Source organism: Glycine max, chromosome 5 (assembly GCF_000004515.6).
Source record: "Glycine max cultivar Williams 82 chromosome 5, Glycine_max_v4.0, whole genome shotgun sequence".
Lineage (NCBI taxonomy): Eukaryota > Viridiplantae > Streptophyta > Magnoliopsida > Fabales > Fabaceae > Glycine > Glycine max.
In genome coordinates this window covers 32409227-32426833 of record NC_038241.2, presented here as the reverse complement: position 1 = coordinate 32426833, position 17607 = coordinate 32409227, and the positions used below count along the sequence as shown (strand labels likewise).

Sequence of the window (17607 nt, the reverse complement as noted above, 5' to 3'; positions counted from 1 at the left end):
CAAACTCTTGGATTTCAAAGTTTGTAAAAACGTAAGAAAAATAGCTGAAATTTCTACGTATATTACAATGCGAACACTTGGTAAGTTCCATGCCCAAAGAATGATGAAGGCAAGCTTTTCCCTATATATACACATTTCATCAACATTAAAATACACAAAACCATAGCACCAATCTGAAGCAGTTAATCAACAAGATCGCACAATGAATTCCCAAAAGATAAGCATTCAGAATAATCTTGCCCCTGTAACAAGGCCACCCCCCAAGGGTCCTAACTCCAAACCTCAAACTGGGACTAAGTTACCCACTACCCAACAGGTTTTTGCTAGAAGGCCAAAATGATTTCACACCACATATTTGTTGTCTTCTTACAGGTAATTTTTTATATATAAAAGTGAGTGTAAAAGTTAAGATGTGAGAAATCATGGCTATAATATATCTAAACCTCTTTATACAAAATCCAAATTATTATAACGATGACAATTAAGTTGTTTGCCTATATGCACTTTTAATTAATTAACTTCGTATTTTGTAGGTTGACGTATATAAGTTGGACCAGTACTGGAGTTAGAAGGTTTAGTGAAATATGGAAGCAAGAACTATATAGGGATCGGAGCATATATATACAACAGCTAGTGCATTTGTTTATTGTATTCGTTAATTTATTTGTTTGTCTTTACGTTTGTTGTGTGTTTTGTATCGTAAGAAAAAAAATTGTAACATAGTGATACTCCTACAATGAACAATATGTATTTAACCTAAGAAAATTATCATTGTCCATCCATTTTTTTCTTTCGTCTCAACTCTACATCAGCTTTTTCATCTCTCTCTCTTTACTGTAACATATTACTTATCAGCATCACGTTTTCTCTCTCTCTCTCTCTCTCTCTCTCTCTCTCTCTCTCTCTCTCTCTCTCTCTCTCTCTCTCTCTCTTTCTTTTTGTCTCTTTCAATTTTACACTTAAATCCCGTCAGTAATTTTTAACCTATGCCGTTGATGTAAGTGACAAAATGACTACACTCCACAAGAAAAGTAATATAAGTTGTATGGTGAGCAGGTGAGGGAAAACCAACGATATGAAATCAACTAGCATTTTTTAATATAATTTAGTACTTTGTTTTGATTGAACATAAGCACGTTACTTTGGGTAAGCAGTCATTGTGTGTTGAATGTCATTGAATAAATTTTCTAATATTGGTCAATAAAATTGGAGAATATTGATTTTATTTCAAGCTTGAAAATTAAATATCGTTATACTCATTTTCTCATAAAAAAATGGATTAATTTCTAATAAATTATTGGTTCAAATAATAATAGATTCATACTTTTTAAGTAAAATTTCAAATTTAAATATTGTAAATAAAAAAATATAATTAAAAAGAAAGATCTCATTAAAGATAATAAATTAAATTATTTGATATAAATTAATTATTAATAAAATTAATAAATATTTTACGCCAATATCCCAAGCTATTTCCTCTTTTTCTCTAAACATGCTATTTTACTTTTCTTTAGGTTGGATTCACCTGGTTTCAACAATGACAAAAATGATATAGCGGAGAGTTTTGTCCAAAGATAAATGTACAAATGAATCAACTCAAGACACTTAATATATTTAAATTGAGTTGGGATAAAGACATTTTAATATTAAGTTATTTGTTGAAACGGGTTAAATTTAAAATTTTTTATTTTAAAAAATAAAAATAAAATAATACATGCATGTCTCGTTTATGTTTTGAATGTTTAGTATTAACAATGGATTATACAGAAATACTAATGAAATTATTTTATTTAGAAAAATGATTAAAATTTTAAAATATTTTTTTTAAAAATTGTGATCATTAAAATATAGCTATTGAAAATTAAAGTTAGATGAATAATATATGTAAGATAATAATAAGTAGGAATACATTAAGTAAATGTTATAAATAAAATTACTGTTATCTAATGTATGCACCAGCTATTAATGCCAATAATGCAAAGCAAAATTAGTTAATTCAAATAATCAAACCTAACTTTAAACTATTTAACAAAACGATCTGGATTAATCGAATATTTAACATGTTAAATTCAAATTACATTCAATTTTCGTTAGTGAAGAAAATACCTTGAACACCAGTCGTGAAAACACGTCCTCATTTCCCAATTAATAGACTGCGTAAAAGAAACATATGGGGAGAAGTTGCAATATGTCATGATAATATTTTCATGTAGAATATAATAATGAGTGAATTTAAAAATATAATCACAAGCATTTGTTACTTAGATATGTAAAAATACTTAGTACTAATAATGGAGAAAAACGAATGCAAAAATGTTGCATAACCAAAATAATGTTTTAAAGTTTACTCTTACAGCAGTAATTTTATATGCCAATCAAATTGTGGAAGACCTTACAATAACAATTACAACTTGTCATTGTAGTATTTGACTACCATAATCAGCATTGAACTTGTCATATTTGTGGGCATGGAGATGAGCAGATGGCCTCGTGTTTCTTAAAGCTGTCTCTATATCTTCAGATTTGATTGGCCCAACTTTTGGCAACTCTGTAACCCAATGATCACTTTTAGTTTGTGAGGAGTAAAATTAAACTCAAGTATATGTTTAAGAAAAAAGCTAACACATTGTTTAAAGAAAATAGCTTATAGTTGAAAAATCTACATAAAAGAAGCAACTATCAATGTTCCTGTGTAGACCTATTTTGGCAACTGTATTACGGCTAGATTTTGTAAACAACCTACCTTCTTCAGGCACCACATCCTGGCTCTGCTCAAGTTGCGACATTAGGCGTCTTAAGGGTTGCATTGCTGTCTCTTTACAGAGTAATCGGATATCTGATCCGGAATATCCTTCTGTCTTGTCCACCAGTATATCATAGGGGATCGGTTCCTCATCAGGCTGTTGAGGAAGGAGTTCCTCGAACATTGCTCTTCTTGCTACTGGTTCTGGAAGTGGTACAAGGATCTTTCAATTTATGGTCAAGGACAACAACCATTAGAAAAGGACTGAGAGCTTTCAATTGCAAGATAAGATTGCTTATTGGGCATCATCTAAATATGCATTGAACTAAGATCTATTCTCAATAGTAAAAGGGAATAATCATCAATTTGCTGATCCAAGGGTGTAAAAACAAAGTACGGTGCAGCAACAATTCTATGTTGCAAAATGGATTAAAATAATGTAAACTCCTGTACGTCCTAAACATCTTGAATTAATAATTAAAGAAAAGCTCAATAGACAACGAGCTTCAAGCATACCTAGTTCACAAACATATCTTAGCCTAGCAATGCATGTCTATACGGGCTACAAATAAAATGCAACTTGAAATTCAACCCCAAAATAATAATTGCTGTTATTTTAGATCATAACCCAAGCATCTTAGATGGAATGCCAGTTTCATTTATAAAGAATAAAAAATTCAAAATCCAGTAGTTTAGGAAACATGAGCAATGAGGTGATATTCCTAATAATTTATTCTATGCTCCCCAAAAAAAACTGAAACCTAACAAATGATGCATGTTTCTTCGTCAAGACCAAAATTCCAGGCCAATGAAGTAAAATGACATTTAGAGGACTAGAAAATTTGACCCATTCATTTATCATGCACACTACTATGCAAAAGCTTATATTTGAAGGATACACGCTTCTCAAGACGTCGGAGCATGGCTGCATCCAATTCCCAGGGAAGATTTGTTGCCGCCAAAACAAAAACCAGTTCATCTGTCTTTGTCAAACCATCCATCTGCAATCTTAATCCAAATGATTAATTTTTGAGAAAGCACAGCAGAAGACATATGTCACTCCATTGATGAGAAGCATATTAAGATGCAGAGTTTGAATTTACAAAGGACACAAGCTCCCAAGTAAAATGAAAAGTCTTTCACGGTTTCAAATGCCAACTATCATGGTAAACTCAAATAACTAATAATTAAGTCATGATAGCTGCAAAAGAAAAATTTTAACTATCTATCTGGATATTTGTGAGAAATAATTTGTCCCCAATCTTTGTTAGCTGTTCAAATTATGCATGAGATGTTTAAGATCTTCCTGCGTACTGCAAGAGAACTAGAAGAAATACAGGATTATGTGCAAAATAAAATAGGAAGGACATAATAGGTTGGAGTGCTGAAATTTTAATAAAAAACTTCGTACCCCATTGCCCAGAGGCTCTTCGCTATGCGAAGGTATGGGGGAGGGATGTTGTACGCAGCCTTACCCTTGCATATGCAAAGAGGCTGTTTCCGGATTCGAACCCATGACCAACAAGTCACCAAGGCACAACTTTACCGCTGCACCAGGGCTCGCCCTCAGTACTGAAATTTTAATAATATGGATTTTATCATTATTGCTTATTTAAACAGATGATACGACACATTCATCTTCAAGTTTATGGACATTTTTACTAAGGGCGTCTTATTTACACAATGATTGAAGCACTAATGGTTTTTAAGAAGATATTTGTTTTTTCTCTTCAAGAGTTTTCTCCTCTAACAAATACATAGTTATTAGAAATTTACAATTCATGATTCAAATCACACAATTAAATTCAATCTAGCTAACTAACTAGCGACTCTTAAGTGATGAATAACAAAATAAATATGAATCTTGCAATCAATGGATAAATCAGTAGTTCTGTATCACCTATATGAATCATATGATTCCGCAATTTGTTATTTTTTACTTTTCTTTCACCTTTTCTTATAAAAAAAGGGAAAGTCAATAGGCTTAAATTGTTAAATGAAGCTAAAGGAGCACTTCAGAAAACATTCTATTTGATTATTCAGATGTTCTATTTTCATTCTTATAAAACAGGTTTCAGTCAGTCACTCAATATCTCCACTGTATTTGAGTGTACCATTGCTTTGTTTTAGATAGTATGAACTTGGTGTAGTAAATTAACTTGATGATTACAAAAAGTTTGTTCAAAATGTAAGAAACAAGCACCACCTGAATGAGAAGCTCAGTTTTCAACCGTCTACTTGCTTCATGTTCACTGCGAGCTTCACCACGTTGACTAATGATTGCATCAATTTCATCAAGAAATATTGTTGAGGGTGCATGATGCCTTGCAAGTTCAAATAACACTTTCACTAACTTCTCTGAATCACCTGCAGTCCAAAATAAATTTTGTAAATGTACGTATTCACAAAATAACACACTAATTCAGCCTAAACTAACTGATATATTGTAAATATGTAATTAACTATTGAACTAATGGGTAACTAACTAACATGCGAGTGATGCGACCACTGATGTATATCTATTGCGCATTCAATCTTTGAGATCTTTGACTTACAATGAGATGTGAGAGAAGCTGAACATAGCAAATGGTCCAGGTTAAACATCACTTAAGTCATGCAATCAATTGTTTTAATCCAAGTCATTCATGCTATATCAAGTAGTTGTTTTAAGCTCCCCTGACTGATAATAGACTATTGTTTTAAGATGTATGCTGTGTATGTCTGTGTCTATTTGGCTAAGTAAAACAGGATGAGGGTGTTGAACAAATGACCTTTCCAAACCAAATAGGGGTTATATCAATTGGCAAGATTCAAGGTAGTTAGCATCATAGTATTTGAAGAAAAATAGTTAGTTATACCATCTTCCAGATAGAGATTTATTCTGTTTTCTTTTAAAAAAGTAATATACACTAACATAAAAAATAAACACTTCTAAGTTTCCTAGATTAAGATTCACAAAAGAAAAATACTCTAAAGGGGAAGAAAGTTGTAAGTAACATGCCTCGCCATTTGCTGACTACAGATGAGGCTGAAATATTAAAAAAAGTAGTCTTGCACTCTGTCGCAACTGCCTTTGCAAGCATTGTCTACAACAATCAAACCAAATGTTAGGAAGTTATTTAATTATTCAAAATAAATAAAAAAGAAAAAGAAACTGCTATATTCACAATCATTAAAATATGAAAATAGAAAGGCTGAATATTTCTTCCAACAGAATTTATTTTTGATTTTGTAATTTTATTTGGGTTTAAATACATTTTTGGTCTTTGCAATTTAGTGTTTTTTTGCCTTTTGTCCTTGCAAAATTATTTTTGGTTTTTAATACTTACAAATTATATTTGATTTGTTTTTAGTCCTTAAAACACGTTAGATAATGCTTTGAATAGTGAAAAAAAAAAACGTTATTTAAAACGTCATAAGGAGGAAAAACAAAACAAACATAATTTGCAAGGACAAAGCAAAAAAGCACTAAATTGCAAGAACTTAAAAGATATTTAAGCCTTTTATTTACGTGCACACACAGAATAACATTCTCTTACAATTTCAGAATGACACTAAGGAGGCAACGCTGTAAATGTTTCTGATGCAATACCAATACAAACCTTTCCTGTCCCCGGTGGGCCAAAAAGGAGGATGCCCTTCCATGGTGATAACAGACCAGTGAAGTACCTAGACAAATGAGAAAGATCTTGACCATGAAAAAGATTTCACTCTATATCTCTACTTCTCTAGTAACCTTTTATTAGCACATATGCAAGTCTATAAAATCAATCAGATAACCATTTCTAAGGACAATATCTTGATACGGCCATTTTTAGCATTACTAGGAGCTTGGAATACAGATCTCAAAGACTTTCATAAAATGTAAACTAGCTAGGTTTCTTAGTAATTTTCAAACAAGTAGTAGCATCCTAAAGAGACATGACAACGAAACCTGTATCCATGGGTATCCATCCGAACCCGTCTCGACTTTGACAAAAAATACCCGAATTAACTGGGTATGGGTTCAGGTTCGGACATTACCCGACTTTTTTAATCGGGGTCGGGGTCGGGGTCGGGGTCAGGGATGAGGATGTCACTACCCGCCCTGTACCCGTACCCATACCCGTCCCGATGATAAAATTATTAAAATTTTATTTATTACCTATAAATTTTATTTTAGAATTTTTACATAATTTAATATTCTTTTCTTAACGATTTTTGTAGACAAATGTGTTATAATGAATTTATAGATATATAAGTAGTTAAAAATAAATGTGTAACAAATAATTTATTTTTTATAAAATCATATTTTTAATATAATTTTTTTACAAAAAGAAAAACTTATTTTACAAATCTGAATCAGGAATGGTGCGGGGATGGAGATACACAATACCCAACAGGTATGGGGATGGGGTCACAAATTTTAACTCATTGGATATCGTGTATCGGGGACAGGTATGGGGATATGTTGGGGAGTCAGAATCGGGGACTAGGGAGGCAATGTCCGTCTTCACCCTGTCTCGTTACCATGTCTAATCCTAAACACGTGAGTCACCTAGACCTCTTTTTGTTCCCTTTGATGCAAGGACTTTAAAATGAGAAAAAATTTCCTAACTAAGAACAGAAACATATTAAGAAAGAAAATAACTTAAACAATAACAGTAGCCTTATCCCATCAAATGAGATCGGCTGAATGGATCACATGATGTCATTGGACTTGGTCAAAAACCAAATTCTTAAAAGATATTTTTCACCATGAGATCACTTTTAATAATTTCCTCAACCCCATTTTACAGGATTAAAAACCACACGGTCTGCTCTCCTCACCGGTTCCTCCAGTGTCATTTTAACATTGTACTATCCAGCTTGAGCTGTCTATATATAAGATATTCCATCCAGTTGACATCTTGAAATATATATTAATAGGAAAGATCTAGAATCTAGAAAAAATATTGGTTTAAGATATTGCTTACAAAAACTAAAGCAGTATGTAAACCATTATACAGTTCAACTAAATTAATAGAAAGTTAATCTTAATATTACTGTTATCCCTGCTTTCTTCTTAAATTAAAAACACTAGTTTATTCATTGATCAATGTAAATGATCTGCAACATCCAATTAAAAGATCTTCAGTAACATAAGCAAGAATATCTTGACAAGAAGTGAACCAAAATGGTTATCGATAGCTCTAAGGAATGTTATGTGTAGAAAGTTTTCAGTAGTGATTAGTGATACCTACTTGGGATACTTAATCGGCATCACAACAGCCTCTTTTAATAAACGTTTGGCATTCTCTAACCCCTTGATGCTTTCCCACTTCACATCTGGACTTCCACGAATGATATCCCTAAGATGTGCAATGACAAACATATAAGAAAATTGAACTTACAGAATAGAATCACATGAAAATCTTGACCAACATGCAAATAATTTCTCCATGTAGTCATTGGTTCTATCCAAGGTATTGAAGAGATTGAGAGAAAATTTACCTACTTAGGCTCTCTGCTAAAGCTCGCATTTCTGCAGATTCAAAGGGTGGAAGCAAAGACTTCTGCCTGAAAATGTTAGGGATAATTATCTGAGAAGCAAGAATGAATAACTTCTCTATCTTCCACATATTCTAAGTTATGAGTAGTTCTTAGAATGAATAAATTCTCTATCTTCCACATGGTCACATAGAGTCACAAAACTCATAGGTTGATACTACTAGTGGTTACAATTGTGAGTCGAGAACTAAAGATCAAAGGATCAATATCAATTGTGACTTCTAGAAGATGCAAAACTGTATAGTATTGTCTATTTCTTCTCTTTAGTTGGTAACACCTTCTCTATCTTCCACATAGTCCATTATAGTCAAAGAACTCAAGAGGAGATAGTATTAACAGTTACAATTGTGAGTAAATATCAAAGGATTAATATCAGTTATGCCTGTTAAAATATGTACAACTTCATGGCATTGTCTGTTTCTTTCCTCTATGTCTAAGGTGGGTAAAAACCTCAAAGTTATGGACTAAAGTCTCAGCAAATTCAAAAGGCAATGAAACTATGAAAGAAAACAGAAACTTCATTGATCCTCTCATTTTCTGATCCTTTATGTCTACTTTTGAGTATCAAGGACTGCAACCATTGTTGAACTAATCTACTCAATCAATCATGAATAACATCCTAAATGTTTGTGATACAAATAACGTTTAACATTCCAATAAATTGCTCTATTTAGTTTTAATTTCACCAGTGGCATCTTTATTAGATAAGAATTTATGTTTCTTTCATTCAATACATGACAAAAGGCAAGAACTAGATAGCTTGACTGTATCTCCCGCCTTTTTAAAATTACCGTATGAAATATATAAAAAGGTTTTTGCAGTCAGCCACAAAGTTAAATTACACATGACAATGAATCTTTTTAAAAAAATTTACGTTATGGGTGTCATGCACATCAGTTTACCTGCAATTAACACAAAGATTACCACACATATAGCCCAAGCTACGCTTGATGAATATAGTGTCCTCTTAAGCAAGATGTATTTCCATTGTTAGCACTAACAGTCGCATACACTTTGGTAGCATACTACTGACTTATAAGTTATAGCGACATACACAATATAGTACACCACTATCAATCATTACCTAATTAATCAACTTCAAACGGATAGTCAATGAAATAATTTCAATTATTGAAACTGACAGCATCTTGGTTGACTAGCTACTTGATATCCAATCAAAACTTAATTTGCAACTCAACTGTGCTAACACTGATTCTTCTCTGTTTTTCTTTAATTGATATTTGATTCTCACAGAAAAACAGGAACACTTAACCCTTTTAAAGTGAGTATGTGGTAATAACAAAGTCCAAAAATACAAAGTGATGGATCAAAGAGTCATACGGCCTTTCATCCACAATGGTCGGCACAAAGCCATTTGTGTGAATCTGATTCAGCCCCTGAAACACAAAGCATGATGAAGCACGAATCAGCAAAAATTGAAGGAGTAAAGTGTAAAGACCAGTTCAGCAAGAAAAAACACAGTACCTCGCCTCGAAACTGCTCATAAACAGCCATTTCCGATGCCCTTTTGTTGCCATTGGACACAATGGTCACTGTCACTGAATTTCCATTGCTGACCGCTTTATCAGTAGCAGTATCTCCATTCTCCGCGACTTTCTTCCTACCAAACTTAGCATCATAATACAATTTGAAGTCCTGAAGATCCAAAAAAAAAACTATGTAAATTTCTCAGCACTAGAAGTAAAATAAGTCCAACCCAAAAATCAACTACACCAAAAAGAAAAAAAAAACAATGTAAAAAAGCAAAGTTAAATTTCTATTAATTTCTACAAGCTAGTAAGAAAACAAAAAAATAAAATCGATCCGAGCAACTATTAACAGCTCTATTTTCATGACGAAAACATTAAAATTGAAAAAAATAATCCTGCTTCCGTTACGCACGATGATTCAACACACCGTAACAATTCGTTCTACAGGGATCGGCGAAATGCAGTGCAGAAATTCGTAGCATCAAAACCGAAAACAAAAAGAAAAATCTAGTGAGAGAGACAGAGAGTGAAACCTGGAAAGACCAGCGCGTGGGCATTGGATCGTCGGCCATCTTAGAGAGAGAGAGAGTTGAAAAAGTGTTTCTCTCTCTAGAATGGATCAACAGCGAAGCAAAGCAAGGCTGCACTCTGTCGTCGGGCTCTCGAGAGTGTGAGGAATAGAGAAGAAATGATTTTATAATTTTTTTTAATAAAAGCAAAATAAATAGTACGCAAGATTTGAGGGGAGAGTGAACCACGTGTGATAAATGTTACAAAAAAAGGTCTGCACCATAGATCCTCATCTTACTCTTTTTAATGTCTCAACTCAATTATTAACGGTCTTGTTTCCTTTTTCACCTAATTCTACCTTCATATTAATTTATTTTTAAAAAATCCATCAATTTTTTTATCATTTGATCTGATCCCCCAAGTTGGTCGATCACAATTAAAATAACAAATCAAATAGATAAGTCACGCCGAATCTCAAACTATTTTTGGTAATTCAAGGGAAATTTTAAGTGGCGATAGTTAAATTTTAATTTATACTTTTGTACAAAATATGCACTAAATTATCTCTTACACTTAAAATGTTTGTGTTTTTGTCTCTTTGAACTTGACATTATTTTTAATGTCTTTGTTTAATCTTGAGCTTTAAATTACTATATTTTAAACTTAAAAATCAATCAACTCATCTTATTCCATTCTTTAGAACTTGACTCACACAAACTATCTAGCACTAATAAAATTCTGTGAATATAATGCTCGGTTTTATCGTTTTATTACTACTTGTACAATTTGATTCACTTTTTAATCGATTAATAAGATGTTTGATTTTCTGTATTAATAATTGCTATGACCATCAAATTTCTTATATTTCATATTGAATTCATTATAATAGATATAAGAGGAGATTACATTATATCAAATCTTGTCTCTTGATAATCAAGCTGACCAATATTGTTGCTGGTCTTTCTTGTAAGAAATCAGCAACTCCTTTTCTCTCAGGACACTCGAAGCCCATGTGTTCAAAGAACTCTAACACATTCTCACGTGAACCTTGGTATGCAATTTGACCTTCTGAAAGTAGGATAATGTAATCAAAGTGTTCAAATGTCTCTGGTGCGGGTTGTAGAAGCGAAATCATCATGGTTACGCCCATATTATATATGAACCATTTGCCTCATGAACTTGCATATCTGAAAAGTGGTGGAACTGTCCAATCCTGTTGATATTTCATCCAGAAATAGTGCCTTTGCAGGTCCTACCAGCATCTCCCCTACATCCAGTTACAATTAAAGCAGATTTTATAAACTAATAAATAATTACAAATGCTTATTTGCAAGCCATTAGTTGAAAAGATTCTAGGTTGTTATAAGAATATGTACACACAAGTAGCCAGCCTTATAGTTAGTACTTTATTATTTTTATTTGAAAGAAAAGAGTATATATATATATATATATATATATATATATATATATATATATATATATATATATATATATATAGATAGATAGAGAGAGAGAGAGAGAGAGAGAGAGAGAGAGAGAAGGAAATTGAACCTCTAGCATACAACATGATTTAGTTTAACTATTTAATGTGTGGGATTAAAACTTTGGTTTATTGGTCATGCATATAAAAAAAACTAGCGTACCCCCCATTGTCCAAGAGCCTCTTCGCTATGCGAAGGTATGGGGGAGGGATATTTTACGCAGCCTTACCCTTGCATATGCAAAGAGACTGTTTCCGGATTCGAACCCATGACCAACAAGTCACCAAGGCACAATTTTACCGCTGCACCAGGGCTCGCCCTCTTATAAACTTCGTACCCCATTGCCCAGAGGCTCTTCGCAATGCGAAGGTATGGGGGAGGGATGTTGTACGTAGCCTTACCCTTGCATATGCAAAGAGGCTGTTTCCGGATTCGAACCCATGACCAACAAGTCACCAAGGCACAACTTTACCGCTACTAAATAAAAAATTAACCTGTTGTTACTCGCTTCTTCTGTCCACCAGAGATGCCCCTTCTCATCTCATCTCCAACCACAATGTCAGCACAAATATCCAATCCAAATATCTGTCATAATATAATAGATGACAGCTTACATTCAAAGTGAATAAAATAGAAGCATATAAGTAATATTTATAATTTGAAGTAGAGACAAAGAGAGACACCAACCTTGAGAACATAATCTGTTACCGAATTGGTTTTGTGACCTGACAATGCTATAGCCTTCATGAATTGCATCAATCTCAGGGTCTGGCTTTATTCCTGCTTGTCTCTCCCTTCTTGAAAGTACCACTAATGCTTCATACCTAGTACCAACACCTAGACAATGTCCTAAAAAATCCAATGTCTATCTCACTGTTATTTCTCTATATATGTTAACAGGCGAGTCTATTAAAATAGGCGAGAATTAAGATGGACTATAGACTCGAACGTCATATTAGATTTCAACTTAAAATCAACTGACATCGAGTGAAGTTGTCCAATAAATATATAAGCTGTATCCTGAGAGTTGAGACAAGAGATGTGAGACTTCCTAACAATTTAAACACAGATTTTTTGAGGAACAAACTCATTTAGCTCATGGCCAAGTAAGTGATTCTCCCAGACACCTGATCACATCTCAACACAAAGTTCACTTTGTTATTAAAGAAATTACATATAGGTTGATGAGATGTGATTGAAGTAAACTGATTTGTAAACAGAAATGAGAACAAACCCTTAAATCACGAACAAGTTTCCCTGCAAGTGCCAAAAGAAATGTTTTCCAGGAACTTGGAGGACCCAAAAGTAGAGTCATCCTGAGATTTACCACACCAAATAAAATTAGTCAAACCATAACAACATAGCTCAGGATGTGATATCCCGAGTCATAAAATTGGCTAATACAACTGGGAATCAACTTCCCCCCTCAACAAACGAAAGAATGCAATAATGCATAAAAGTAATCTTCCTCTTCGTAGAACTTGAGTTCCTAAGAAAACAGTCCTAAATACAGCACAACCAAGATCCCTCCATCTTTAAAACTACTCTTAAAATTTGAATTAGACTTAATCCCAAAAATTAACTTATGAGATGAACCTTATCTCTCACTTATATATACTATTTTAAACATATTATTGATTAATGTGGGATCTTCAATATACACCTCACACCAAAGACTAGACATTTTGATTGTAAAATTTATAAGACCGAACATGTACCAATAATATGATAATGATGACCGGATAACAAATTATATGATAGGCCTGCAAACAATCATTAAAATTTTAAGAACTACTAATATCATTTTTCTCTTAAGTTATTCTCGTGAAACTTTTGAGAGGACTACCTTGATGGTTTAACGATCCCACTAACATAAATGTCCATGTATATATTAAGTGCCCTTTCTTGCTAGCATTAAATGCCCTTGCTTTCTAGCATATATATATTAAGTGAGAAGAGAGGGAGGTCATGATGTCTATTTTAGTTTCGTGCTGCAGTGGCAGGCTACGAAATCAGGCAACGTGTACATAGGGATATATTTCTTTTATTATGGGCAAACCATTTTGGTTGTTTCAATTTATATACTCAATTCATAGCCATTGATTGCTCCTTTATTACCCTCTCAAGTAACAATTAAAAATAGCCATTGCAACAAGGGATTTTGCAATCCTGAGTAGAGATGGAAATCTTGAATTAGTCTAACAGAATATACACTAAATTTAGACATAACAAACTCTGGTCTTGATATTGTTTTTGCTGGTACTTGATGGTCATTTGCATAAGTTCATTAATTGTAATGCTTTTGTTGGGCTGTTTTGAGATACTTTCGTGGACTTATTGTAACTTCCAGCCTTGTGCAAGTAAGCAACCTCTCTCTCTTCTCACTCAATATATGCTCAATTATTTTACTTTTCTTTCATTTTCATTCCTCAAAATTCCTTTTGCCAAAGTCGGAAATTTGTTTGCAGGAATTGAAGAAAGACCAACAATAAATAATTAGATTTTGATAGACCCAACAATACATATTGAAGCTCTTTAAGGATTTTCATTTTCCTTTTATGATGGGCGATAATATTTTTTCTTATTATGTCAGATATTCATTTTTTTTGTCATGGACAGATGAGACTACAATATTTCTTTTTTGATCAGGTATTAGATTGATGTTTGTGATCATTCATAGATTCAATTTATAGATGAACGTTTTTTTTTTAGATATTAAATTTGATGCTGGTAAAACCTCTAAGGTTTTTTTTTTGTTATGGATGGATGGCACAATATTATTTTTTAACTGTTGTAATTAAATAGATAGTTATAATACATTTATTTATGACTTTACTAAAAATTTAATATAACTATTTATAATTATTTTAATTTTTTATATAAAATTAAATGGATTAAGACTATTATTCATAATTTATATGTATGTTATAATGACACAATACATGCATGTTGGCATATGTAAATAAATTTATTTTCAAAATTACAATAAAATATAAGTACAAATTATAGTGAGACACAGTAAATGTTGACATATGTTAATTATTTATTTCCACATTTACTAAAAAATATAGATATATATTATAATGACACATATCACATGTGGTTAAATCCTTCCAAAATCTACACTTAAATTGTGTGGATATGTATCATATAGATTTATATCTACATATATTATACATATAGTGACATTTTTTTAGTGTCACTATAGGTAATTTCTTATAGTGCTTTGATGACCAAAACAACTAAACAAGCAGTGAAGTAGAAAGTCAACACATGGAAGGTTGAAGATGAGTACTGCGGGGAGCAACCTTCATCAGCAGCAGATGCATGCTCTTCGTTTTGGAAAACAAAGCTATGGCAACGAGCCAAATAGAAAAAAGGGTAGAGAATGTTTTACGTAGAGAATTCATTCCCTAACTTTTTACCACCACCATGCATGCCTATAGAAAAGGATTCACTACTGAGATAGAGGACACAAAAGCAACATTAACAACGCCTTATCACTTTAGTTGAGGTCAACTATACAGATAGTATCATCTCATTTGGCTTGAGTAAAGACTAAGTTTCAAAGATAATTTATTATGAGATTTCTCTTAATTTCAATCTTTTTCCAAAGTTCTTGACCTTCCTTTCCTCCTTTTCACATTACCAAAAATGAATCTACTGTTCTAGTTCGTGTTTCTTGCAATACGTGGTCAGAGAGCTGAAGTGCGATCATTTGCAGGGAGAAGACTTATCTTTGAATCTGTATTTTGAGGGAGCTCTCTAATATTTCTCACACGCATCACCAGATAGCAAGCTAGCTAGTTCATACCCAACAAAGCAACACACGGCAAATCCAATAAGGGCAAATCCAACAAAGCAACACATATGTGTCAATTTTCAACTTCACAGTCATTTTGTTGTCTGTTTTTTTGGCTGGCAACAACTTCTTACATCCAGAAATCAAAACTCCTACTTCAGACAGACAAATCAACAGATGTGTTATTAACTTTATCAACAACAACTCCGTTGCTATTAGTTTCTAAATGAATATTTTTGCAACTCCAAACTGTTAACGAACTGCAAAGCCATATCATGAGCCCATATGCTTCACCTTCCAGTAGTGCCCACACTTCCCTAAAAAATGCAGCATCCACTTTCCATTTTGTTTTCTTTTACATTATAAATAATGCCATAATGGAGTAGAGAAGTAATATGATAAAATATATGAAAAAGATAATGAACAAAACTTAGCCATATGTTAATCATGTGGCCTTTTTTCTGGACTGGATATACATGGGCCAAGCCCGTTTTTTCTCTAAGAGTCCTTTCCAGAATTATTGGGCTGGACTTCAGATTGGATCGAAAAGTAAGTTAGTATTTCCACGTCCATTTTTTACTTGTACCTCCCCCTCCTTGCCACAAAAAACAATGCACTCCCCCTCTGCTTGAGAAAGAACCTTGGAATCAGGTGTGACGGAAGGTGTTTAAAATTATTACTCCTAAACCATGACTACGCGATTAGATATCCAGGTTTTGGATGGATATAGGATAAACGAGGACTAAGCACGTACCTTTTGTTTGTATTTGGTGTATATCAAGTTTTTCACAAGTCTGTTTCAGTGTTTTTGACTCCTGTGAGACAGACTTGTATCTTCGCCTCCTTGCGGGTTAAATCTAATCACATCTTGAGTTTTCTTTATCCGCTTGTCAAAGAGATACAGAATGTCAAATTTATATATCATATTATTATGTGATATACTACACAACGTGACATTCTATTTTATATTCATTGAAAGGAATATTAGCCGAACTTAAAAAATTAATATGAATATAGGATCAAATTTATCTCTACCAAGCATGCATAAGGAAATACCACTACAGGATTGGTGTGAATATGTATTTCCTACAATCGGAGAACCCGCCCTCACACCTTATCCGAAGGTTCTTGTACAAGCAGAGGGGGAGTGTTTTTGAGAGGGTAGTTAGGGAAAAAAAGCATAGGGGAGTGTGCAAGTAAAAAATGGGAGTGGAAATAACAACTGATGCCATCGAAAATAGCTAGCTGGGTACAAACTGCAATGTCTAGCTAATATGTTTGGCTTTGCTATATAATAATGCTTCACGTACACAACATTTACAATTTCTTAATTCAGCACAAAGTGTCCACAACAGTTTAGAAAACCACTATATTCTGGTCTTGTGTGTTCCTTCGGCTGGTCATTCTTAACCCCAAAGTTCAGATGTACTTTTATTTCTTCTGTTGAAAAGAAAATATTATTAATGTGAATTATCAGGGGGTACACCAACCAGTCGACAAAGTATTTCAAACCAAAATAGAACATATATATTATGCTAGTTACATCATCCACCTTCACTTTTCCAACACTTTGAAGGTGGGAGAGAATTAATACACCATTTTTTTTTAAAGGAAATGCCTCTCCCAATTTGATGAGAACTAGAACCACGAACTGATCTTATAATCTCGTTATACGTAAAGTGTTCTGAAACGGCCAAGAGAATATTATTAATGAGAATAGAAAAACCAACACAATCAAGTTATGCAAGTATGGTTACAAGTATAAATAGACATAAATCCATTGACTAATTTGGGTATAGTTGAACAAGAACCAAAACACGTACGTAATTAATATGCCCACCACTAGAACAAGTGACCACTTATATATAGTATTGGCTATATATTTCAGTCATGTGCAACTGGAAAATCTCGGATACCTAGGTGCTAATTGATACCTAGCTAGTTTGTACTCCTTCTACTCTTTTATTAATGTACTTGTTTTGTCTATAAAAAAACCTAGGTGCTATAATTGATGTATAGAGAAAGCATATAGAGAATAATAAGTATTCATGA

At 33.0% G+C, this 17607-nt stretch overlaps 1 protein-coding gene and 1 long non-coding RNA gene across 2 annotated transcripts; one reads left to right on the top strand and one right to left on the bottom strand.

Annotated features, from left to right (window-relative positions):
* LOC106798902 (uncharacterized) lies at window positions 1–756 on the top strand. The gene is made up of 2 exons (XR_001388569.3): window positions 1–372; window positions 534–756. It is a non-coding gene; the product is annotated as an uncharacterized lncRNA (long non-coding RNA).
* Window positions 757–2194: 1438 nt separating this feature from the next.
* Window positions 2195–10545, bottom strand: LOC100794098 (katanin p60 ATPase-containing subunit A-like 2). The gene is made up of 11 exons (XM_003524754.5): window positions 10296–10545; window positions 9758–9928; window positions 9614–9669; window positions 8216–8281; window positions 7966–8073; window positions 6346–6412; window positions 5745–5829; window positions 4950–5110; window positions 3643–3744; window positions 2744–2966; window positions 2195–2548 (listed from the first exon to the last, which is right to left on the bottom strand). Exons 1-11 carry the CDS (start codon window positions 10332–10334, stop codon window positions 2415–2417), a joined length of 1212 nt encoding a protein of 403 aa, XP_003524802.1. The 5' UTR covers window positions 10335–10545; the 3' UTR covers window positions 2195–2414.
* Window positions 10546–17607: the final 7062 nt, after the last annotated feature.

Coding starts and splice junctions, on each gene's coding strand:
- LOC100794098 (XM_003524754.5), bottom strand. CDS start 10,334: ATGGCCGACGATCCAATGCCCACGCGCTGGTCTTTCCAG. Junction 8,282..9,613: donor ACCATTGTGGATGAAAGGCC/GTATGACTCTTT, acceptor TAACATTTTCAG/GCAGAAGTCTTTGCTTCCAC. Junction 2,967..3,642: donor TCCGACGTCTTGAGAAGCGT/GTATCCTTCAAA, acceptor ATAAATTGAAAG/ATCCTTGTACCACTTCCAGA.